This window comes from Gymnodraco acuticeps, unplaced genomic scaffold, assembly GCF_902827175.1.
Source record: "Gymnodraco acuticeps unplaced genomic scaffold, fGymAcu1.1, whole genome shotgun sequence".
In the NCBI taxonomy this organism is placed as follows: Eukaryota; Metazoa; Chordata; class Actinopteri; order Perciformes; family Bathydraconidae; genus Gymnodraco; species Gymnodraco acuticeps.
In genome coordinates this window covers 8,392-35,372 of record NW_022991740.1, presented here as the reverse complement: position 1 = coordinate 35,372, position 26,981 = coordinate 8,392, and the positions used below count along the sequence as shown (strand labels likewise).

The following is a 26,981-nucleotide window of genomic DNA, read 5'->3' as shown; positions in this document are numbered from 1 at the left end:
GGAGCAGCCTGCAGGAGAGAGGCAGACAGGAAGAGGGAGGAGGCCACTTGGAGGTGGGGTTGAGAGAAGAAAAAAGGGGAGTATTCTGTCTTCTCTGCCCTTCTGTGCTGCTGCAGCCCCCCCCCCTTCTTCTTCTCTCCACGATTCTCTCTCTTTCCCCTTACTCATCTGTTTCTGTAGCTGCGCTGAGAGGAAGGGCACCTGCCGCTCCCTGATGATTCAGCCTTTCATCTTCGTGGAGCTCCTCTCAGACAGCATGTCCCTCTTTCCTCTGCAGTGGCTGGCCGTCCCGTCTTCTGCTCTTCCTCCTCTGCTCTTCATCCTCACCTCCACACCGACTTTAAAGTGCTCAGGTGAGTGAGGGCTACCCTTCGCCTCTCTTCTTCACCACGCAGAACATTTAAGGACTCTTTTTTTTGTTGTTTACAGCTTCTATTTATAGATTTCCTGTGGGACAGCATGAGTGAGGAACTTGTGCGCAGAAGGCTGTCTTCCTACCTCCCAGACTGTTAACAAGCTCCCTCTTCATACCTTACTGCCGCCTCATGATGGAAAACATAGTCGAGGAGACCGGTGGCAGACACTGTGATGCTCTGAGTTAATAGTGTAGGTGTTCAGAGACCCAGAAGGATGACCGAGGGAATGGAGGACATCTCTCCCCCTCCTGGACAGGCCTCCCCCACCAGCTCTACCGTTGACACTGGACAAGTCCCCGAGGAGAAACCAGAGGAGAAACCAGAGGAGACGGAGGCAGCTGGCGAGGCTGGGGAGGGTGCAGAGGGTGATGGGGAACATGTGGGGGCTTTGGGAGTTGTGGCCTTGCCTGGATCCTGCTGTGTGTGCATAGAGATGGAACGGATTAACAATTGTCTGCACTCGGAGAAAATCTGCATCCTTCCCATCCTGGCCTGTCTGCTGAGTTTAGCCCTCTGCACCGCCGGCCTCAAGTGGGTCTTTGTGGATAAGATCTTTGAGTACGAACCCCCCACACACTTAGATCCCAAACCCATCGGACAGGACCCCATCATCATATCTGTGACCCCCACGCTGGGACTGACTGTGTCCATCCCTCACTCGTCGTCTACGTCTTTTGTCTCCTCGACCACGGCCATTACCTCGGGACGTCCTGACGTTTTAATGGAGGAGAAATCCACACGAGGGCCGTACGTTTCCCCTCGAGTGACTCACGCTGATGCCTCTGTGACTCTGAAATACAGCGCAGAGCGGCCCACCCTCCCAAAGCTGACTCCCCTCCCTCGGACAACACAGGAGAGAAACGATATCTTCATCCCAACTAAATGTAAGTGCCTCACTTAGTTCAGTCCTTTCACACAGCATGTCCCTTTGTTCCGGAAGGCTCTCCAGTATCATGATACAGGGTGTCAGCATGGGGTTCACAAGCTTAACCTTGGACTGTGATTTTCTTCTTTTTGTTTACAGATAGGCTGAGTGTGTCCCTGTTTTGTCATTGTGTTTGCAAATGTCTTTCCTCTGTCAGGAAAAGTCTCCTGCAGACACGTTGCGACTTGCAGAGTGTAGCAGGAGGCCCATGACCTAGCTGCTGAAATATTCCTCCACACTCTGAAGGTGTGCAGGAAACAACTGTTCTACCCCTGCAGTGAATGCATTATTTTTAACACTCACTCGCTCATCCTTAAGTATTAATACTGCCTGATTTAAACCACAAGGATGCAGGGCACCATTCAATACATTCATGATGTTATTTGGAAGCAGTAAGAGCCCTAAAATGTGTCAATGCCCATTCTTCAGTGGTATGAAAAAATCAATAAATGATGCAGGACACAATGTGGAACTCGTGGCTGTGGTTCAGGGAGACTTCCTGTTTTCCTGCGCTCCATTTCAAGGTCAGAGCCGGCTGGAGGCTAATTGATGCCCCCTCCATCCGCCCGCCGGCCGCAGGGAAAACATCCACTAGTGCTGTCTGTCTGCCGGCGGCTCGCCACCGTGACGTCTCTGTTGTAGTCACATCACCGTGTGCTTTATGACTCTGGGTTAGCTCATCTGAGAGCATGGTGGTGGCCTGAGCCTCGGTCAAAGTATATATCCACAGCATGAAAAGACGATGCCTCTAGATCAGGGGTGTCCAAACTACGGCCCGGGGGCCAAATGTGGCCCGCGGACCATTTTGAATCGGCCCTCATCAAATTCAAAAAGTATAATGGAATACGGCCCACAAATGAAACTTGTGCTTGTCTTATATTGTACTTCTTAAATATAAATGTAAACATATATCACACAGTAGTATTCATGTGTTAATAAAAAACACTTTTCAAATAAATCCAGTCAAGTTGGAAACATTTTTCTAACAAATCTTAGTTGATAAGAAAAAAGCCCAATGACTTATTTCCATAACAAGCTTGAAATAAACCCTTCATATTTCTCCTTATGATCAATGAGGCTTCTGCTTTAAGGGATGAGCTGCCAACACTCACAAGCATCCTTTACCTACATTTGATTGATGTCGCTAACTTATAACTGAACTTATGAGGCGATATACCTCTAGTGAGCGGCACAGACCTATGTATATGTTTCTGTATTCTCTGTGAAAGAAGTTTGGACACCCCTGCTTTAGGTCCTTTGCTTTTTTGCAAAGGGATCATTCTAGATGACCGGTCACTGCTAATAAAAGCAGTGTAACATTTGGGTGCGTTAGTGGTGCAGGGGATTTTACCTGCTGACAGTCAGTGGTACTTTCTTACAGCAGTAGTACTCATGTGGGTCAAACACATGTTGATGGGAAGCCAGTGATGGTTCAATGGGCCTCATGCAAGAACATCTTTGTAATCCTTATCCTAAAGTGCTCGTGCTTTGGGACAAACAAACGCTCCTAAATGGGAAAATGTCCCTCAGAAATGTCTCCTTGCAGCCTGATTGGTTTCCACCTGTTCACGCGCCATGAGATTTTGCAAACTCAAAAGCAAAAGTTGCCACGTAAGGCAGCAAATTCAAGGACAAATCAATCTTAAATATGACAAATTTAACAGCAGTCCGGATAGAAAAAGGGTTGTAATATATATTCAGAATAGAGCCGCAATGATTTATGATGATTCAACAAGAAGAGTTCTCCACGACTAATATTAGAGGTGGTCATGTGACTCATATTGCATGACAAATAACAGGTGATTGTACACGGTCAGGCTAAACTGTACTAGTTTCCGTGACCATATATTGCAATGAGATCAATACACTGGCGCTTACGTGGCATGCCATGATGATGATGATGATGAAGATGATTTGGTAAACAGAATATCCATTTTGCAATAAGTCTGTTGCCCTTTACAGTAATTATGTTTAACTCCACATTCATTCAGATCAAACGCATCATGATATAAGGTCTAACTGTTTATCCGCCTATGGCAAACCAACAGTTTGTACATCAACTGCCACAAATCCTCCTAAATCTGTCATGGTGCCACTTAAGATAACCTTTGTTGTTGTTGTTGCAGCACTGACTCATGCTTGTTTGTTCATGTAATTATGGGGATAGTGTGAAGGCCTTATAATATTCTTAAAGTGCACTAGTAGTAAGTAACCTGTGCCTTCTAATCTGTCTCTGAGGACTAGTTTGTATGAGCTTGGAGTCTCCATAACAGCACACACTTACAGACAGTCTGAGGGAAGTGACAAAAGTTATTTGAAGATTAAAAAAGGACTTCCAGCTATGAGTGTGTAGGAAGTGAGCCTGATTGTTGGATGTCTGCTTAAAGGTCCCCTATTATACGGTTTTTCATCAATATATCACAGGTCTCAAATATATCCAGAGCTGTCTCTGATTGGCTGAAACACCAAACAGATCATTGGAGCATTACCCATAATCCCCTCTGTTTCAGCCCTGTTTCCAAAGTGCTGATTCTCTGTCTGTTACTTCAGATGAAAATAAGGAGCCCCTCCCCACGCCCCTCTGAGAGAGATTTGGTTACAAAGAACTCAATGGTGCTCTAGGAGGAGATTCAGGTGATAAGGGGTGGGGGGGGGGGTTACCTTGGTTGCTGATTGGCTAATGGTTACACAAGACAACAAATCATTATGACATCATAAAGTGGCCAAAATCTGATCAGCTCATTTTCAGACAGGTTTTTATAGAAATGGATCAAAAAGAGAGAGAATCTTTGTTCCTGAAACTTTCAGAGTCTCTTTCCACAGAGGGGACACATGTTGATGTAGAAGAGACATGAAGAAGAGGGGACACATGTTGATGAAGAAGAGACATGAAGAAGAGGGGACAACATGTTGATGAAGAAGAGACATGAAGAAGAGGGGACACATGTTGATGTAGAAGAGACATGAAGAAGAGGGGACACATGTTGATGTAGAAGAGACATGAAGAAGAGGGGACACATGTTGATGTAGAGGAGACATGAAGAAGAGAGGACACATGTTGATGTAGAAGAGACATGAAGAAGAGGGGAACACATGTTGATGTAGAAGAGACATGAAGAAGAGGGGACACATGTTGATGTGGAAGAGACATGAAGAAGAGGGGACACATGTTGATGTAGAAGAGACATGAAGAAGAGGGGACACATGTTGATGTAGAAGAGACATGAAGAAGAGGGGACACATGTTGATGTAGAAGAGACATGAAGAAGAGGGGACACATGTTGATGTAGAAGAGACATGAAGAAGAGGGGACACATGTTGATGTAGAAGAGACATGGAGAAGAGGGGACACATGTTGATGTAGAAGAGACATGAAGAAGAGGGGACACATGTTGATGAAGAAGAGACATGAAGAAGAGGGGACACATGTTGACGTAGAAGAGACGTGAAGAAGAGGGGACACATGTTGATGTAGAAGAGACATGAAGAAGAGGGGACACGTGTTGATGTAGAAGAGACATGAAGAAGAGGGGACACGTGTTGATGTAGAAGAGACATGAAGAAGAGGGGACACATGTTGATGTAGAAGAGACATGAAGAAGAGGGGACACATGTTGATGTAGAAGAGAAATGAAGAAGAGGGGACACATGTTGATGTAGAAGAGACATGAAAAAGTGGATTTTGCATAATAGGTGACCTTTAAGAAAATTTGAATTTGGCTATTGGAGAGGTGGTTTCTGATTGGCCGAAAAGCATTTTGTTAGAAGCAAATTAAGACCTTGAACCTCCTGCGTGACTCCGCTGATCAGCTCCTTCTAGGTAGCGACACCTTGTGTAGTGAGGAAGGACACGGCTGTCCACAAACTGCTGCCACAGCATGGGATACTATGGGATGATTCTGCAAAATGATGTCTCGTAATATTTTATAGCTTCCAATGCCAGCCAAATAAATGATTTATACATTATCTGTCTTGGAAGTACACCAACAAAGGCTTTCAGATGTTTTATAGGGAAAGGAAATGCACATTTATCACACCCAGTGGTGGAAGAAGTACCTAAATTATTGACTTAGTAGAAATAATATGCATGGTCTTTATATACTTCATTATCAGGTAAATGTACTTAAAGTAAGTACAAAGTATTGTTTGAACAATGTCCCTTTTCACAATATTACAATTCTATAACATATGATTGTATTTGGTGTTACATATTTGTATTGTTATGTCGAGCACATTTGTTATACTTGGTAGATTAGTAGTGATATGCATCACATCGTGTTATCATATCATGAGTGTGTATTTGTAAACCGAGGATGTAGAGGACTATATTTAGCACGAAATGGAAATACTTAAGTACATGTATGTCTAGACAAACTACTTAAAGGTGGGGTAGGTAATTCACTTCAGAAACACTTGTTATATTCCATGGAATGCTCTTAACATCCCGATAGCAATGAATACATGAAATGCTTTGACAATAAATATATAATCTGTGGAAGCTGTAGTACTGTAAAAAGCACGACCAATCATCTGAGCCGGCTAAAGTAACTGGATGGCCTACCTGCCTGTCACCCTTCCATCGGGGCACAAACTTATCTCGTGCCCTCATTGGTCATGTGCGCGTTCGTGTGTGTTGGAGGAGGGGCTCTGTAAGGAAGTCTGAAGGAAGGGGCAGATTTTTTTCGGCTGCGTACTTTCAAATTCTAGCGCACTGATTTCTCCATTCTTACCTACCCCACCTTTAAGCTCATTACTTGGGTAAATGTACGACTGGTTACACCTTAGTGGTTAAACATGGTGCGTTTTGGTGATACACACTGATTAAGAAACGCCCAGAGGCTCCTTTAAAGCTTAAAGAAGGTGTGTGTAATAGGAAGTGTCTTCTACATGGTTATATACGAGCCGTTCCACTTCACCAGCGTTCCTGCATTGGCACTAAACGTTGGCACTGGACAGCTGCTGAATCATCCCATTTGATTTTAATTCCTCCGGCTGGGCAGAGAGAAGGACTGCAGTGCAGGGCAGTGGCCGCTCCGAAAAAAGGAAGAGCAATCGAGACGTTTTACACACACAAGTGATATTGCACACACAAAAATAGTCACCATAAGGACAGTGTTTATTCTAAAAGTTATATTTTAGCTTTATTACATTTCCTTTTGCTTTTTAGTCTCAATTGACTTAAATAACTACACCTTTGTAGTGCAGGGTGCAGTGGTGGGTTTTCAGTCTGTGACGGAAGATGTGAGGACTTTCTGCTGTTCTGAAATCAGTGGGAGTTCGTTCAACCATTTAGGATCAAGATACCAGATAGGAAACGATGGGTTTTTGTTGAGGTACCACTCACAGTGACTGAGTGGAGAGCCAATGTGAGGGAATGTATCATGTAACCATCAGGAAGAGCCTGCAACACATCCAGCAAGTGTGAAGTTCATCAGATGGCTTGTTTTGAACTATGAGCTATTGAATAAAAGATATAGGGTCCGATCATTTAATTAGGTGAGACTGAAGCACTGTTTTTGTGCACCTGTTAATGCTTAGTTAAATCCCAGATCAAACGTAAGTTAAAGGTTCTGGGACATTGTAATTGTATGTTAAGTGTCTGTTTCCTTGTTTCTTGTCTTAGTGTTTGTCCTTGATGTTGCAAATGGTGCTGCTGTGACTCAAGAAAAAATGCAGTATTTTTCGGACAATACATTATTATCGTAGCGTATCATATTCTCAAGATGGGCGTATAGGACATACCCACACACAAGCAGAGATTCCCTTCATACTAAGATAGGGGGGTTCATTTTTCAGACGTTGCAGTACGTCTCCGCTGCCAATACTGTAGTTCCTTAAAATCTACATTTTGCTTATATTTTTGTATGTAAGAATGTCAAGCTCATAAGTAACCAGCAGAGTCATTTTACTCTATCATCCGGTCAGATGGTAACCAAAGAAATAATACTTATTTATCCTGAAAACTGGTGACTGGCCAATCGATAATAACGTCACAGCTGGGTATCATCATCAAATTGACCTTTGTCAATTTCTACAGTAGGCTTGGAGACATCATACTGTCTTATAAAATCAAATGCAGAATGGATCGACTTGTTTGCAATGTTACATGTGGAAGTTAGCATTGAAAAGTGCTTTAAAAGGTAGAGTGAAAGCTTTGAAAGTAACATAGGACGATCACTATGGTAGAATAGAGTTAGTGGTAGTTTCATTAAAGGGGACCTATCATGCAAAATGCACTTTGTGATGTCTTCTCTACATCAACATGTGTCCCGGTGTGTCAGGGAACTCACGCAGCGTCAGAAAATAAAACCCTCTCTCTTTTCCTCCGTACCCAAATCTCTAAAAACGGGGAACAACGGAGCTGATCCAGATTTGCGTCCGATATGACGTAATATCTGAAATGTGGACCCACGGCCCAATCAGAAACGTTGCTATCAGAAACAAAGCCCGACTGTTTTGGACGTAATATGGTCGGTGTTTACATTAGCATCGCTAACACACAGAGCTAACCTGTACTGGAGAGCATGTGTGTGAAGAAGCAGGAAGTAAAAAGGAACTCACCTTGTGGTATAACCGGCAAGAGAGAAAGCCTTTGAGCTCCAGACTGTTTCAGAGAGAATCCTTGATAATCCATGATATGGCGTTTCATCACGGCAGTATTTAGTTTAGACAGTAGCTGCCGGGTCCCGCATGAGCTCAGACCCCTCCTTTATTTTGTTATCAATTATTTTATTTTTTAAAGCTTTATACCCAAATCAGCACTTTTGAAACAGGAAGTGAAATAGAGGGATATGAGGCATGGCTAGAATGGGTGATCTGCTTGGTATTTTGAGCAAAACACTTCATGTTTTTTTATATATTTTTATATATCTGAGACCTATGCTATTGCCTAAAAATAGCATGATAGGTGACCTTTAAAGGGTGTGTCCCTCACTGAAGTCAATAGGATGCACTCAATCTGGGACACTAGTGTTGGATATTTGGTTTTTGTATAAGATTAATGAAAATAGTAATGGAGTATTGATCAATTATAGTGAGTTTCTCGCCATGTGACGTTTGAAAGATGGTAAAAACACATCACATTTGTACCTCTTTATGAAGGAGTGAAATATAGCTCCATTATACTGCATACCAAGGGCAAACTGCAGGATGCAATAAAGTAGAAAGCCTTTTTTCCTGACACTGAATTTAGTCATTCTGGGTCATTCCCCAGCTCCCTGGTGGTGTGCTGCGGAGAGTCACACTGCCCTCCGCATGTCCTTAGCATAGCTACACATGAACACATGTTTAATACATGAAGCTGCTGCACCTCTTCAACCGTTTCAGCTTTGCAAAAGATTATTTGCTCGAGTAAATGCCACACCTTCTTATTAACCCTTTCATTCTTTCCGGTTTGGTACGATTAGAATAAAATACGTTTAAAGTGACATTGAAGAAAAAGTGCTGCACCTAATTTTAGATTTAATTAAGTCCTGTATTGGTCAGTAACCTTGATAGCATTGTGTCAAAACCTCCCGTGGTAGTTTCTCAATATAAAGGCTTGTGACTGCCTTCCTATCACGATATGTTGACTGTAAAAGTAGTGAGGAATTGAGAGAATGACTGTTGGAAATGTGAATGAATAAGGTTTAGAGAAATTGCCTCCCTAGCAGTCTGTGGGCCGGCTGACATGCTCTATTTCTGCAGGGTTTTTTAGGTTGCTAGAGTACGTTCTCATAAATAAACTAGAAGGGCTCTTGGAGAGTGAAGACCTCCGCCATGTGCCATGCATCTGCCAATGTTAACGACAGCACAAGATAAACTGTGCATCTGAATCTGATTCGGATCCGCTCCAAACAGTTTACGGGTTCTTCTTTGGCTCGTGCTACACCCTGCCAACTATGCTTATAATAATTGTGCCCTCTGATTACAAATGAGCAAATAAACCAAATCTAAAACATAAACCTCCTTGGAGGATGTTATTTATGAATGAAGAGATAAATACAAACAGTAGTAAGCTTTCTTAAATTGGAAACAGAGAACAGATGGTCGATTGCCTTGAGGATTATTGGAAGTTAAATAGTAGATGGATGGATGGATGGATGGATGGATGGATGGATAGATAGATAGATAGATAGATAGATAGATGGATGGATGGATGGATGGATGGATAGATAGATGGATGGATGGATAGATAGATAGATAGATGGATGGATGGATGGATGGATAGACAGATGGATGGATGGATAGATAGATAGATAGATGGATGGATGGATAGATAGATAGATAGATAGATGGATGGATAGACAGATAGATGGATAGACAGATAGATGGATAGACAGATAGATGGATAGACAGATAGATAGATAGATAGATACATGTGGAAATACAAATGTCCAGTAAAAAAATATAATGCAGGATATTATATATACATTAAATTGAATATCCTTTTTTTTAACCAATTTACCAGACAAACAACACATACACAAGCACAGTACATTACAACAAATAGTTGCCAGACAGCGAGTATTCTACAGTTTGGAGGAAGTACATTTCTGTATGATGGACATAGACAGTGATTTATTAATGTATGGTGTGATATTGTTCACAATTAAACAAGGTTCGGACATTCAGCATTTCCAAAAGGAATATCTACAATCACACTTATTTCGAGTTATATTTCAACCATTTCGAGTAGACCATCGAACTGTGTACAGGTCATATTGAAGTCTTAACAAGAGTGTCAATCTCTTCATGTCATGAATGTCTTTAATGATCTCAATCCAATGATCGACTGAAGGAGATTCGGCCTGTAACCACTTACGAGTAATAGCTTTTTTTGCTGCTACAGGAAATATTTTCAAAAGGTATTTATTACTCCCCGTCATTTATTCTGGAAGGTCACCCAAGTAGAGAACTACAAAAGAGAAAGGGATCTGTAACTCTAGAATATGCTCCCTGTAAGGGAAACTTCTGTGTAGCAATGCAGTGGGAGTCACCGACTCAGGAAAGAGACACGGGAAGAGCAGGAGCTTTGATGTCAAACACTGATGGTTTATTTGGAGCTTCGGCTGGAGAATTCACATCACAAGTCACAGCAGCCACGGTCTGACTGCACGGGAGAGTTGCCACGTCAATTCTGGCGCGCCTCTCTCTCGTTAGCCCATTTAACTGGTTTCACAGAGAGTAATCAACATGTTTGAGAAGATAGCCTAAACAGTTGGGAACACTGAGTTACTTGCGTCTGACACTTATGGCCTCGAAGATTTCACACCTTGGAGCCCACAAACACAGAGAAGGAAGTGTCCCAGTGCACCCACAACAATAATCTGTGACCTAGGGTTGACGGGTCATAGAATGGGAACAACAACATTATGGCTGAAGCAGCCTATGTCCTTAAAGGAGATAACAGACGTCAGGGTTGGTCAAGCACGTCATATCTAGGAGTCTAGGACAATTATTTCCCTAACACTCTCCAAATATCATCCCAACCAGTGACATATTTCACTTTGTTTGGATTGTATTGCCGTGTTCACAAAATGAAATAAAGTCACATTTAGATTTTCTCCTTGCACTGATGTGACCGCTGCTTCCAGAGAATGAATAGATAGTCAATGGCCCTGAAGATTATCAGAAATGAAATAATGTAGTGATGTTAGGTTCACGAACAATCCGATTCTTTGGCTCTTTGGTACGAAGGAAGGGAACCGAGTCGTACTTGGTGAGAGCCGTTCTTCAGTGGTAGAGGTAGACGACCTGTTTTCAGCCAAACGCGAAAACGCAGCAGCATTTGGATGCACTTCAACAAAAACATAGGCAATGATAAAGCGGAGTGCAACATTTGTAAAGCTAAAATATCATTTAAAGCAGGGTCAACAATTACCCATCACTAAAATAATGTGAAGGCATTTTGTCATATCGATTTTTAACCAATACACCAGTGACTGATTTCACTTTGTTTGGATTTTAATGCCGTGTTCACAAAATCTGTCCGTGAAATAAAGTCACATTTAGACTTTCTCCTTGCACCGACTGCTGCTCCCAGAGAATCGTGCAGAGGAGGCGTTCTGCTGCTGCTGCACTGCATCATGGTTTGTCCTTGACAACAGTATACAGAAACACCATCACTGCAGCAGACTGCTTGCTCTGCAGATGCAACCCCAGCCCAAAGCGGCTGAACAGCAGGGAAGTGAAGTGGCCTGTTGGCTGAGCTCCAGCACCCGGTTAATGTTTCTGATCCTCCAGCAAAAAGTGAGCGGAGGAATCTGCATCCATCTTTAGACTCGGTCAGGCGTGATGAGGATGAGACAACAGAAATCCCCAGCTGTGGCAGCTCTGTTATAAACTGCTGCCAAATAAAACTATTGACTATCTATAAAGGCTGCTGATTTATGGAGGTTATGGTTTGCTGCTTGTAGGGTAGGGAGGATAGATTATTACTAGTTATAGGGTTTGAATGACTCGACAAAATGTCTAATCTAATCTAAGCCACACAATAAGAATGTAATGATTACTTTCTGTTACCTCAATATCAATGCACTGCATAAAGAAACACAAGAGAGAATACATATTAATAAGGTGGCTTTTAAATAAGTGTATCGCTGTATGTAAGCCAACAGAACAATGTGACCTTAGAAAAGAAGAAACCAAGATATTTAGGATCAAAAATGTGTTCTCGTACATTTTAGGCTAGGCATGAAGAGATGCTGTTTTAGTTTAAAATAGGCCCTATTATGCTTTTGGGGGTTTCCCTGAACTCTAGTGTGTTATTTAGGTTTTTGTGCATGTCTGAAAAGGCTAAAATCCTGAAGTTTTCCCCAGAGGGAGTTTCTCTAAAAGACTACATCCACTGGTTACAGAATAACATTTCTTAAAGGGGACCTATCATGCAAAATGCACTTTGTGATGTCTTTCATACATCAATATGTGTCCCCGGTGTGTCAGGGAACTCACGCAGCGTCAGAAAATAAAACCCTCTCTCTTTTCCTCCGTACCCAAATCTTTTAAAAACGGGGGTACAACGAGCGGATACAGATTTGCTGCCGATCTGATGTCAAATCGGCAGCGGACCCACAGAGAGTTGCTATCAGAAACAATGCCTGACGTGTTTTGGACGTAATCTTGTCTTTGTTTACATTAGCATCGCTAACACTCAGAGCTAACCTGTACTGTGGAGAGCATGTGTTTAAAAAGCAAGAAATAAAAAAAGGGACTCACCTTGTGATAAACCCGCAAGAGAAAAAGCATTTGAGCTCCATACTGTTTCAGAAATAATCCTTGATGTGGTTTAGAACAGGATGGCGTTTTATCACAGCAGAATTTAACTGTATCTCCGGTAGAATTCTGATCAGGCATTAGCTCCGCCTCCTCTTTTTTTTTTTCAAGCTAAGGACCCAAAATCTGTGTTTCTCTAACAGGGCTTCAAAAGAGGGGTATGAGCAGTATGAGGCATGAGTGATCTGTTTTGTATTTTAAACTTCACAGGTATGTTTTGTATTTCTACAATATATTTTTCCAATATAGCATAATAGGTCCACTTTAAGTAAATCATTTAGCTTTGACAGCAAGTGGATGTTTTGATGATCACAAACATAATCAAAGACTGATAATAGTGGAGATTGCACACTGCATTTATTTATCGAGGCTCAAGCTTGAATTGAGATGCTGCCATTAAGAGTCCACGTTCGATAGAAAAAGGGATGGAGCACCGGTTCTGATCCAGCCGTCTTTGTGCAGCGTTCATATCTCACACACTGATCGATGGGCATCTCTGTTCAGCTGCATAATCTCTGTCATTCAGTCTCATCAGTTCTGTGAGGAAGCTGCTTGTGGCTGAAATGTGCTGTGTAATGCAAAGAATATGCTCTTACTGTACTGTGTATGCAAGCAGTATTCTGTCAGTAAGGGAAGACAGTTCTTGTATCATCATTATGTAATACGTGACTCCCAAAGCCTTATCGTTGAGTATAGTCTGAACTCACACAATTCGGACATACCCTAACCCTCACCCTCTGAAAACAGTGACAAAAATATTCTTTACCCACTTGTAAAGCATAAGGCTGTCATTCATGTTTCAAATATTGTTTTGAATATTACTTTCCATGTTCTCGGCTCTGGTCTTGAAGGACAAATCAGCAACAATTATGGTAAAGACAAGAGTGTTTGGAATATATTCAACATATGAATGGAGAGTGCGGTAGTGATATGGTGGTTTGAGATGTTTCAATAGAAATGTTGATATTTGCCATCAAACCGAGTCTAAATAACCCTTGAATTGAATCTGATTTGACTGCAGCTGTCATTTCAAAACCACCTTTCCTTTAAGAAGGATTGAACGTATACCTCCACTTAATATAACATTGTTTTCACATTACAAACTCAGTGTTACCCATGTGTGTGTGTTGTTTTCTTGCACTAACTTTTGGTGTTTTTTTCACAGCTGCCGGCTCCACCACCACGACAGCAAAGACCTCCAGTCATGTGACCCGCTGCAGTGACAAGCAGAGGAACTACTGTGTGAACGGAGGGGAGTGCTTCACCCTTGAGATCATGCCCGGCAGCACAAAGTTTCTTTGCAGGTACGATAAGGACATTTAATATGTTTGAAGCATCTACTGTGATTTATGATACCTGCTCTGTTGAGTAACGAAAACAGAATGTAACTTTGGAGAAAGGTGTTGGGAAACCTACATATATTTAACTTTCAACATAAACAAATATGATGGAAACAACATTGTATTATACATAAACAATTTAACATAAGAAATAAGATACATTAGTAGTATAAAACGAGTTAATTGGTTTATTATTTCTTGATTCTTATTGAAATAATTGTTGAGCTACAGCAAAGATGGCTGAGTAACAACCAGTGACATCCTTCCAACACCCTCCATGTGTCTGAACACGCACATAGCTTAGCTATAAGCTTAGCTTATCAAACCATCTGCTCCAAATAAATAGCGGGTAGGAGTTATTTGCTTCTGCTGGGTCCAAACTAAAAGGCAAACTATTAAACACAACAGAACATGGTTGTATTGTTGCAATAATTTCAGAGATGCTGTACTCTGAAACACAATTCTAGCTATATCTTACACAATGCACCTTAAATTAAAATCCCTTTAACATAGCAGTTAATACCTGTCCCTCTCTCTCATGTGCAGAGTATATTCCATGCAAAAGACGTACGACATTATAGGTTTATAACTTCTGTCGAGTGTTTTAGTGGTTGTTATTCGTTGTCAGATGAGACTGACACACAGACTGTTTGTCCAAAGATAAATGTTTAGGCAAACCTAGAGGCTACCCAAAAAAGTGTGATTTGGTTCGGACCAGTGGAAATTCTGTGTGTTGAATGCAAATCTACAAGCTTCGAGATCCACAAAAGCCTTTTTGATTCACTAATAAAAACTGTATTCATGATTCTTTGGAAAGTAAATGTCAGAACATATTTACAAATTATTTTCAGTTACTTGTAAATCCCTTTTAAGTTTGAAATGTGTTCATGTATTTGGAAATATTTGCAAAACTCTTTTGAGTTATCATTTTTTGCAATATTTTGCATTTGTGGAAGGGGTTTTCCAATGTACAGATTTCAGATTTCCACATGGAACGTTGATCTGTTCAAACAATTACAATGGAGTGATTCCAAAAGGAGGTCATGGTCTAATAATGAAACCATTGGAACCACATCGTCTGCAGAAAGGGATACAATTCCCCAAACTCCACACTCTGACATCATTGGCTGCATCCTGCGGGACACAACCTGGGCCCTGCACCACTTCCCCATCGGGAGTCAATTCAAGGTGGAACAGAACTTTCTTGAAGCCAACTGAAAGTCCTTCTCCATAGGCTTCCTGAAACTGCGACTCGCATAGTATCTTCTCGTACCTCTCTGGTTCTTCAGGAGACCCTTGGCCTTCTGTAGCCCAAAAGGTCCCCTTTGTTCTTAGTCCGCCAACACTGGCAATGGAGGTGAGGGTTTGATCTAGATTCCCTGACTCCAATCTCCCCTGGGAGGCTTCTTGTAACTCTTCTGGACGTGGGAAGTTCTGTTCCTCTCTTCGCCTGAATGTCCAAGCCATGCTGCAGCAGATCTGATTATATGATCAGTCGTTGAGCCCCAATGACAAACTCCCCAATGACCCACCCTTGCCGGTTTCTCCATAGTTGCCTCTCAAGTCCCCAGAATGTATCCTGTTAACGTAGCCATGCAAAGATTGAAGATAAGCAAGTACTCTGATCTGCTGTTTGGTACGCACAAACAACTGTAAGATACTCCCATGTGACCCTCTTGACCACAGCGGTGCTCAGGTGGGGGCCAACAAGTATTCCTCTCACCCTGAGCAACTCTGGAAAGGCGTTTGTTTCACAACCCAACTGTTTTCATTCCCATTTGTCATTGCTGGTGTTTCGACCCCGCCATGTCTAGGTGAGCCGAACTGAATCTAGTTGGTTCTGCTTCACCTCCAACACTAAATACAATCCTTTTCCTTCCAGAGAGGCGACCTTCCACAACCCTAAACCGTCTGAGATGCTAAGTCAGTTCGCCTAGGACAATTAGCTTTGTACCGTCAGCCAAGAATTACATTATATTGGGGGATTCTGCAGCTCTTAATATAGCTTTAATACTATCATTCAGTGCCAATGTAGGAAGCAAGTGTGCTCTGGAAAGTACATCAATGAATTGGGGTCTGGGTGGTGGGTGTAGCACATCTGAGTCGAGCATGAAACTAGGAGGTTGTGTCTGGTCAAAAACAAACCCACAATAGTTCCCTTCACCTGCATTTTTACACTTGGCATACACACCTATTTACTCGCTAGTGAAAAAGAGCACCCAGACATCCAGCTAATGCTAACCCTAACCTTTTCTGGCCCATTCGAGAGATCTAAAGATTGGGAGGCGACGCAGGGCACATTCTTATTCATCTTAAACATACCATAGAGAAGGAGATATTGTAGAGAATTTTAGAGCCATTGGATTTTACATTAAATAACTTTAAATCAACGATAAAGGAAACAGGATTGCATTCTGGATCCTCCCATGTGTTGTGACTGTCCCCCGGATGTCTCTGTGTTTGTCTTCCCATGTCTTGTGTGTAACATTCAGTACTATTTATGTTTCCTTTCTACCCATCAACCAGGTGCTTGGCGGGATTCACTGGGCACCGATGTGAACAAGCTGTGCTTAAGAAAGTCTCAGACCCAAAACGTATGTGAACCCAACTGTATTCAATCCCACATGTCATTGCTGGTGTTTCACCCCCCCCCGTCATATTTTCTCCAAGAAACTGGAGAAATCCATGTTTTCCCTAAATAAAGGGATTCAGTTCCAATTTTATAAGTTCAACATTCAAGGGTGAGCCCTCCAGAAAGGCTCGAGCACACTCTCCTGTTGCGTAGTGCGCTGAAATGTGCATGTACTTCACATCTCATCACACCCCATCCATTCAGTTTTGATTTCTACTTCTACTCCCTGCATCAGAACCTTATCCCAATGGTCCCATGCTAAACTGACCACTATGTGACTGGTAAAGCAGGGAGGATTTGTATCAAACACACATTTTGTACATACAGGAGACCCAAGGATTCACTAGTGAGGCAGTTAGCTCCAAATCACTAGTAGAGACATTACTGGAAGCCATCAATACTCTTTGTAATAGCCATGTTGTATGACTTGACATTTGGATGGGGTCATACTATAACACCCCTTATTTAGGATTATGTTAAAGCAAGAATAGGATTGTCCTAATACGTACATGCAAATTTCAGTTCGCTTCTACAACAGTGATCAAACCTATAGTTTGATGGAGGGCCTTTGGAATAAAAGAGCTGTTTCTGATATAATCACCCTCAACTGAAGACCTCAATTCGATGTGCTTGTGTATGAAGGTCTGAGAATATTAATCCCTCCATAGCTGGATATATCGGTCTATATATGGCCCTTTCTGTCAACACCAGTAATGACTGTTGTGGGTTTTGCACAGCTCTTGTATAAACTAACTTCTTCTCTCTTTGTCTGTTTCTTGTGTTTCCTGCTCAGGTGTCCAAATGAATTTACTGGTGATCGCTGCCAAAACTATGTAATGGCCAGCTTTTACAGTATGTCTATATCCTTTTTCTATTTTTCCTTGGATTGAAGCATGCTCAGTTAACAGTGTTTGTGTACCTGTGGACCCGTTCCTTAGATGTGTGATTTATGCAGCCCGTAATGTTTCTCATGTTCTGTGTTTTTCTCCGTTAAAGCTGCATGTGGTGTCGTAGAGATTACATTCATTGTATGTCTATTTCAAATGACTGAACAAGTTTGAGATATACATTTTAAAACTGGACGTCCCAATCCTAACTGTGTCTTGTAGGTGAATTTTACTTTGGTGAACAAGTAGGATGAACATGGTTACAAACACTATTCATTTGTATATTTTGTTGTTACTAGACCTCATTTGTTCTAACACACATACAAACACACAAACAAAATAGGACAAAGACGCAACATAGCTGAACTTCTTCTAGCCTGCCACTAAGACATTCAGAGGTATCAATGCAATATTTTTCATTAAAATACAACTGCCTTAGAAGCTATTGCATGCAGACAACCCTAACCTTGGGCTGACAATGACTGAACAGCTTGACCCTAACCCTAACCCCTTGAGGTGAATCTGGGTGTGTAATATGGATGCACCAGTTTCCATGCTGTTAAATAATCGTTTGACATTAGGTACTTCGATAACAAGTGGTTAGTTGCAGTTTTTGTTAGTTGGCGGGTTCAGTGAGTATTGGGCTGTGAGCAGAGTCCAATACAGTGTTAGTGGTCAAGCAGTCTCATAGAAGACGTTCTGATATCTTGACCCTTTTTCTGCATCCTCTGCCCATGGGGGTGTGTCATTTTCCTCAATCATTTTGACCAGGGAAGTCTAGAATAAGATTGTTAGACATATTAGTTAAGCCAACATTATGAATCTCAAAGGGCCTTCTAGTAAGCACTTTGGAAGATATGTACTTTGATGAACCAGATAATTGGGTTTTACTTTAAGTGTTATGTTGAATAGTTTCGCCTTGTTTGGTATTGTGTGGTCTCTTTGTCCACATGTACTTTTAGGATGCATGTGTCCCATTGCACAATCCCCCAAAAGAGCAATATGTTCATCTGAAAAGCTGTAGAAAGTACAGTAGATGCTATAAATCCCCATTTCTTTCCACAACCATAACTCCTACAGGCCCCAACATCAAATACCTACTTGTTGGAGTGACAGTCTTAGCAAAGAATGGATTTTATGTAGCACAGTTGGTGATGCCACACACAGCTATGATTGTTATATAAAGTCTGTTTCATCAACTAATGACACAATGATTGTCTGTTGCAATAACCAACACAACACAAAAGGCAATTGGTAATGTGTATGAAGCCGGTAAGGTAGGAAAAATAGGCAAGATAGCCCTCCAGTGGATCCAACAGAGTTGTCTGTGGCAAGGCTAAGCACAGGATAAAGCAACAATACATCCTGTGGAAATTAGGTAGCAAATATAGATGAGAATACTAACTAAAATCGATATGGCCAATGGCAGGCTTATAGTTGCAGTCTGCATCCAGTGAATCAGAATATGATCCTGCTGGAGACATAGATATTGACCTTTGGGCTTCCTGTTTGTGGGAGGCAGGACCTTTAAAAGCAGGTCAGAAATTGGCATATTGGCTTAGGTTTATCTCCAGTTGGCACTTAGAATCGCTTTGACCTTTGTCCTGCTAGGATGTTCCTTGACCCCGGGGTCAAGTCAACAGGAAAAGTAGGGGAGGTTTGCTAAATTCTCTAGGGGGGCCTGTGGGTCTGATTACTACAGATGGTCTTCTTATGAGCAGTTTCAGTTGTTTGTTCAGGAGAGATGTACTTACATTACACATGTTGATGGTATCTGGCTCTACTGTGGTTGAATGCACTTCCTCTTTGGACAACATGCTTTTTATTGTCCCACAGATAGTAGATGGATGATGGGAAATCAGGTGTCTTTTGTGGATCTGGAAAAGTCCTTTGCACTTGACTGTGTTCTTAATACAAGCGTTACAGTAAATGTACATGCATGTGTTACCTGTGCAATCCAAACAAGAACTGAATTTCAGTTTGCAATCTAAGCAATGTAGCTCCCAACTTGTTTGGCGTTGAATAGAGAGGCACATACCACAAGCTGTAAGGAACACCTTTGAGAAAAGTCTGAATAATGGTGATGTTTAGGTGTTTCGAGCTGCTTAATGTTTAAGATTTGAGCTGCTAAATGTTTATTCTAGGTATTTCTACAGTGTACATTGTGTGTATAATGACTGTGTAACCCTGATCACTCGAGCTAAATCTGATTACATCTCTTTTATCTTCACACCACATTTGTGAAAAACTTCAAACCATTCAAATACTATATCATCTGAAAAATCCAATTTTCTTTTTTTTTGTCACCTTTCCGCACTGACAGAACATCTTGGGATTGATTTTATGGGTATGGATTATTCCTTCCTCCTAGTTTGCAGATGTAAGCTTAACCCCCTCTACTCAAGCTAGTTTCTCTTGAAGGGGTCATACAGCCTTGACCATCAGCACAAATAGGATACCACATATTAGAGTAATCAAAAAATGTCTGACAAAGCACTGTGATGCATCTGCAAGCTATCATTTGGATGTAAAAAAACATGCGATTCAGTGAAACGGTCCAATGACTGCTGATGTATTTGAGTACAAGATGCCGAAGAGGCTGTACATTTCTGACGCTGTATGTCCAAACCCCTTCAGCTCCCCCTCCTGCATTTTCTGTTGCAACTAGTGTTCAGCATGAGACAATAGAGCAGCATCACTGTCCTCCTACCTCCATCCATCTCTTTCCATCTGCCTTCCTGTTTCCACCTCCACCACATGTATGTTTCCTACTGTTCCCTACAGCCCCTCTTCATTATAGCAGCTTTGTAGTCTCATCACACTAAGGCCAGAGTCCTCTTATATCTTCTGAATGGTTTAAACATATCTCTGAAACACTGATATTCTATAAATGAGCATTTCGTTATGAGATTACACAAGTAAATGTAAAATAAATAGGCTATATTATGTACAATGTGTGTGTCATGTACCTTAATATTATACTGCTAATATACAGTTGGAAAAAATGACCCTTTTGAGCTTCTGATTTGCAAAAAAAGATCGTAAAACATGGGAAAGTTGTTAAAAATTAAACCCCCATACCTGCAAAATTGTTAATTCATTCTGCAGGTGTTGGCAGGCTTAGAGCTTGATGAACAATGTAGGACAATTCTAGAACAAATACAAGTAAAGGGAAACAGGCCAATGGATGGGAGTTCTCTCAGTTATAGATATTTCAACTTCTTGAGTGGTCATCCAAGAAATTATGTTTAAGGTTTATGAAATACAGAAAAGCAAAAACCATTGTTGAGAGCTGGACCAAATGTACCTGCTTTAGGCTAAATCAGGACAATGCATTGGTTGGGCTTATATTTGTATATTAAAGGGACACAGCTTTCGGAACAGTTGGATAATGTTTTCTATAAGATATAAGAACTATCAAGACTAGGAAATAACCCTGATGACATCCCTATGAAGTCAGGTGTGTTGAGATGCATTATGGGAAGAGTAGGATCCAGTGTTTTTGGGGCTTGGACTGAAACTTATGATATCTAGGCCTCCGCTGCTTCAAATTTGACCCTCAAAACCTTCTCTCCCTTAGTGCCTTGCAATACTAAATCACTTCCACTTTAAATAGATAACTGTCAATGCTTTGTCCATCAGAGAGACTTATTCTGAAGTAGCTGTCATTCATAAATACCATGTTTGGCTGCTTTGAAAGGTTATTGAATGACGGCCACTCTGCCCAGCTCCAATCCTGTCAATAATAATAGCAAATAACTCCAAAAACAACGATTCGTTTGGACCGTTGTTTTCTATGTTATCCTTTTAGTTTGGGGTTATGGCTGGAAGGGTCCTAATGTATATGTGTGTGTGTGTGTATGTGTGTATGTGTGTGTGTGTGTGTGTGTGTGTGTGTGTGTTGTGTGTGTGTGTGTGTGTGTGTTGTGTGTGTGTGTGTGTGTGTGTGTGTGTGTGTGTGTGTGTGTGTGTGTGTGTGTGTGTGTGTGTGTGTGTGTGTGTGTGTGTGTGTGTGTGTGTGTGTTGGTGTGTGTGTGTGTGTTTTGTACACCTGCAGTTTTAAGATTTGGACTTTCCTCTTTTTCAGAAACGGAGGAGCTGTATCAGAAACGCATTATAACAATAACCGGGATCTGCATTGCACTCCTAGTCGTTGGAATCATGTGTGTGGTTGCCTACTGCAAAACAAAGTAATTCATGTGACATTTTCCTTTTTTCACTAATGAATTATGCTGCATTCACAGGATTCAGGCAGGCGGTCTACACTTTTTAGATTGCATAGGAAAAACCAATAAATCAGACAAAATGGCAGGAGGGCAAACAAAGGATATGTTGTTATGGTTATAATTGCAGTATAGGAATTAAATACTTGTGTGTCTATTGTTTTTTTTTTATTATTATTGTAATAACCCGGTAGGATTTCAAGCTCTGATCATATATTAGTGTTGCACCACTCAAATTATTTTCTTGTCCAGTTTTGTGAGAGTTATGCACGTTTTGCTATCTTCAAAAAGGACAAATTATCTTTTCTCTTTGGGCAGCAACAGAGTGGTGCAGTAATGAGTCCTGAAACCCGGAACAGACTTAGTATTTTACCACTTCTGGTTCCCTTGTCTCGAAGCCAATGGTTTACTGAACGTGTTTTTGGTTAGATGCCTGAAATAAGATCTGTGGTTAACAAAAGCTGAAGAAATGTTCCCAGTAAATAACCCACTGGTGAATGTCTGAAGCGTCTATGTGTCATAAAAACAGCATTTGCTAACGTGTGACTAAATAAACTACTAAACGTCATCATGCTGAACATTAGCCACTTTTAGCTTAGCGTTAATACAGTTTGTTTATAGCCTAACGTTAGCTTTATATTTCTGCCAATTCAATTTATGCTACAAAAGTTAGCCAAACATTAGCCACCATTAGCTTAGCGATGGTAATGCACAACCGTGATGTCGTTCGGTATTAGCCTAGCATTAGCTTTTTAGTTAGCATTTACACTTCGAAAACATCCCAAAGTGGGGTTCATATGTGGAGATTATCCTTCTGAACAAGACGTGTGTTCGCTACAAAGCTAATTGTCTCCAATAAACCAAAATCACAAGTGGAAATCCCATTGCTTTTTGTCGAAGGAGCCTTTGAGATGCTATCTTCCGGGTCTACCTACTAAAATATGTCATCACTGCACCACTCTGTGCCGACTAATGCTATTCCTTACCTAATTTTACTGTCCTCTTCTCGTCCACTAAACATAATATCCTGTTTGCTGTCTACCAACCGCCTGAATCCCTGTAAATGAAGCATTAAAGGCACACTTTATGATTTTATTATTGGCCCAACAATCGACGAATCTCCTTAACTAAACCGCTTTACAACCCCCTTTGTTTTTTTTACAATCAGGAAGCGGAGGAAGGAGCTCCACGACCGTGTGAGGCAGAGTCTGAGGAAAAAGAGAAACAACAATAGCAATAAAGGTGTCGACCCCAACATGGCAAGTTCAGCCAGAGGAGGTCCGACTTCTAACTTGCCTCTTCAGGATTTGCAGCTCATCAATGTAGGCTTTTATTTGTTGGTTTCAAGAGAAAAAGGACTCAAAACATGTTAAATCTGTCAATGCACGCCACCTGACCATCTGTTTTCTTCTCCTTTTGATAGCAAAGTAAAGGGAAGACTGCTCAGCATGCAGCCGAGGGGGGAACAGAAACTACCTTCTCCACAAGCCAAAACGCTTTATCTGCGCATGAACCCACCACATTCACCAACATCTCTAGCCAAAGGTAAGGCAGAATTATCAATATATCGTCCGTTTTGATAGATGTAATATTAGGTTTTATCTAGGCGACACATTGAAAAGCCACAAACCCCGGTTCCAGGCAGTTTCCATGCTTCATTTTGCGATTTATTTTCCTGATGCACCACTGTTTTGGACTGGTGGTAAAAACAACTGGAAATATGGCTTTACAAAAGTGAATATCCGCAATCTCTTAGAAGTAATGGCAATACAATTTAAAATAGTTGATCATCTCCTGGCGTGAATGAGAGCATAGTAGGCATAGAGTGCCTGCCCTTTCCGGGGGAGCTCCATGGGACCTTATTTCGAAACAAGTATGTATTGAAGTCAATGGAGAGAGAAAGATTATCTTTCGATCCCGTTTGAATTGTGCCACGAATTACACATTATGATGTTTGTCAATTTAAAAGATAATTTTGCAAGTCAAAAAAATTAAAATAACACTTTTTTTGTGTGAAACCGCTCAATGAACTACATCTCCCATCTCGCACCAACACCAAGACGGCCGTCACGTTGAAACATTTCACTTTCGGAATGAGGCGAAAAGTATTGAAAGAGGTGAAAATCACTCCAAGTCTGGGCATGTTGAGAGCTGTACATACACACAAGGGGAGTTAGTCGGTTCCGTAAGAGCCAGCATGCGGGACCGGGACTCTGGGATTTGTAGTCTTTCTAGTTGCGTATTTTTCATATTTCAACAGTTTTACGACAAACTGTGACTTTTTTGACTTGGAAATCATTTTTTAAGATTGACAAACATCATATGTGTAATTTGTGGCACAATTCAAACGGGATCGAAAGATATTCTTTCTCTCTCCATTGACTTCAATGCATACTTTTTCCGAAATAAGGTCCCATGGGTCGGAAGTAGATGGGCGGGACTTCGCCTCTCTATTGTTGGTGGTTGGATTTCTAACAGAACACAATAAAGAAAAATCTTGATTACAAACTATTTGCAAATATTGATGTTCAACTTCGCCTACAATGATTTATGCTGTACAAGAAATAGTATAATGACACAAACAGCAACAATTAAAAACACATACTGGTGAACCTATTTCTCTTCAATATATTGTATTAAGGTGTTTATGTAATGTGTGTCAGATGTGTGCTACAGAAACTGAGTGCTTGATGCACCTACAGTATAGAGTAGCTCTTGTTTAATGTCTTTGTTTTTAAATGTCTGAGACTTTGTCCTCTACTCGCAACGGTTCCTGTGAGGCTACACTTATTCAAAATAAGTATTTACTGGTCAATTCAGATGTAAATTGTAGTTGGTTGGGCACTGTGACATCTGAGCTGCAGTGAAGGATGCTGGGAAAATGTCTGTCATGCTCCTGATTGATACTTACAGAAAACTGTGGTTCAACAATAAAACAGAAACAATATTAGTACACAGAGGGAGGAAGCATTAAGCATATAGAGTGCCACAGTGACGCATCCTAAAACCCGCAAGTAAGTTAGTATTTTACCACTTCCGGTTCCTTCGCCAAAAAGCAATGGGATCTCTCCATAGGATGTTGGGAAATAGCTGGAAATAAGGTCTGTGGTTGAGACACATTGAAGAGACTGATCACGCTTTGTTCTACGACAGTAAATACATCACCCCGCTGGTGATTCCTGAAGAGTTTACGTGTCTGAAAAACGATGGTTGTTACCAAGTGGCTGAATAGGACTACAGAAGCTGTCGAGGCCGTTTTACGTCATGACACCGAACACGTAAACACTCCTCTAAGTTAGTTTCTGTTCTGCTTGAAAGCAAGTCCCTGCCTCCTGCAAACTGTTCAAACTAACACTTCAACTCGTACCATTTAGAGTCTGTATGTTTGAATATGGATCTTAAGTCGGCGTGACGTTGAAGCAGCGACCCTGCTGTAGTTCCTTTATAGCATAACGTTAGCATTTTGCTTCTGGCGACTAGATTTATGATTCGAAAATAATAAAAGTAGGATAGACATGTGGAGATTATCCGGCTGAACAAAACGTGATCCGTCTCTTAAATGTGTCTCAACCACAGACCTTATTTCCAGCTATTTTCCTAAATTCTATGGAGAAATTGCATTGCGTTTTTGTCGAAGGAACCGGAAGGAGTTTACTTCCGGGTTTTGGGCACTGTGGCACTCTATACAGCTGCTTAAATAAATAATACCAGATCCTATTTCCCTATAACTTCACATAGATGGTAAACGACTAATTAGCAGATCACTTGTATTTAAGAAAAATACACAAACACTCGCACAAAACTTTGCCAGTGTAGACATAATGACCATGATCAGAGTGACATTTAACAGATAAGCATAACGATTACAAACATTAGCATCAGGCCGGCAGACTTTATGCTATCACACACTTGATTGTAAGGCCAAAATGTCAAATGTATTAATATCCTGCACATACATCAAGCAAGATCTCTTCTGTCTCTTATTAGCTGAGGCAGGCGAAAAATAGTACAGTATATGCCGATTTGGTTAAGGTCACCCTGACACACCACAGGCATTTCATCAGCTGAGTGTTGCTTTGGAAAGGAAAATGACATTGAACCGTTTTCAGACTCAGATTCAAAGATTCAAGATTCAAATGTTTCATTGTCATATGCAGATAAGCTACAGTGTAGAAATGGCAATGAAAATGTTGAATGATGAATGTTATGTCCCGAGCTCCTCCAGTCTATACATACGTAAATAGAATATGATACAAGAACAGAATTTAAGATTACATATGGTACAGTAAAATGAAATTAATTCCGGTTTATTACAGTGATAACTATTTAGATAAATAAGTCAATTGCAAGATGACAAACAGATGAAAGCTTCTGGAGGCACTTAACACAGCTCAGGTGTTCAGCAGTCTTCTGGCCTGTGGGATGAAACTGTCCCTGAGTCTGGTGGTGTTAGTCCTGATGCTGCGGTACCGCCTGCCAGTAAAGCTTAGTTCTGTCACAGCAAAACTCCAATGAGACGTTTGCTCCAACATTGCTTCAAAATGCACAGAACTGTGTAGTTGATTTGTTTATAGTGTCGTGGACAGTCCCCATTGATCAACTGTCACAAAAAACATTAAATGGGGCAGCTTTAGCCAACTTTGTTAATTTCCAGCTGTTGTCCCCGTCCAGATGTTAATAGACACCTTTTTTTAAATCACAATATATCAACAGCATTAGTTATGAAGAATGGATGAAAGACAAGTAGATAGAGGCGATGGAATCACCTCTTACCATCGCTTATAGGCATAGTTAATCTCTAACTGAGACATAAATATGATTTTTTTATGATTGAATAGGATAACAATGCTGTCTCACCCATGGATGAATTACAAACAAAATCATATCAAATGCCTTTTGGGTCCCATTTCTTGATTTCCACATTTTGAATTAGATACTTATGATATCAAATCTGCTGCATCACTTTGAATTCATGCAGACAAACTTGAAGATAAAATACGAAAGTGAAAGGCTCGGCTACACAAACCTGACCCACAATATATTCATGTCGTGGTCTAAAGGCCTGTCTGAAAGCTGTCTCCATGTAAACGTCCCCTCTGTCTCCCCAGCTGGAGTAATGACTGGAGCAACAGTGTTCAGTCTGACACTGAGTCTGTCTCGGTGATGTCATTGGCGGAGACTAGCCAGCGAGCGCAGGGCACCCGGGGGCGTCTGTATGCCACCGCTGGCAGCAGAGACTTAAGTGCTCATCCAAAGAAGGGCCGAGACAGACCAAACTCCGACAGGGACTTGCCTTAATGACAAG

The 26,981-nt window shown here is 41.2% G+C and overlaps 1 protein-coding gene across 2 annotated transcripts; it reads left to right on the top strand.

Annotated features, from left to right (window-relative positions):
* On the top strand, positions 1-26,981 carry nrg1 (neuregulin 1; the record flags this gene model as incomplete). Of its 2 annotated transcripts, XM_034199145.1 has the most annotated exon segments (9): positions 1-353; positions 430-1,300; positions 13,760-13,898; positions 17,360-17,418; positions 19,777-19,800; positions 21,541-21,643; positions 22,845-22,998; positions 23,100-23,221; positions 26,785-26,981. In XM_034199145.1, coding segments are annotated over 8 exon segments (1,461 nt in total). In that variant the 5' UTR covers positions 1-353; positions 430-630.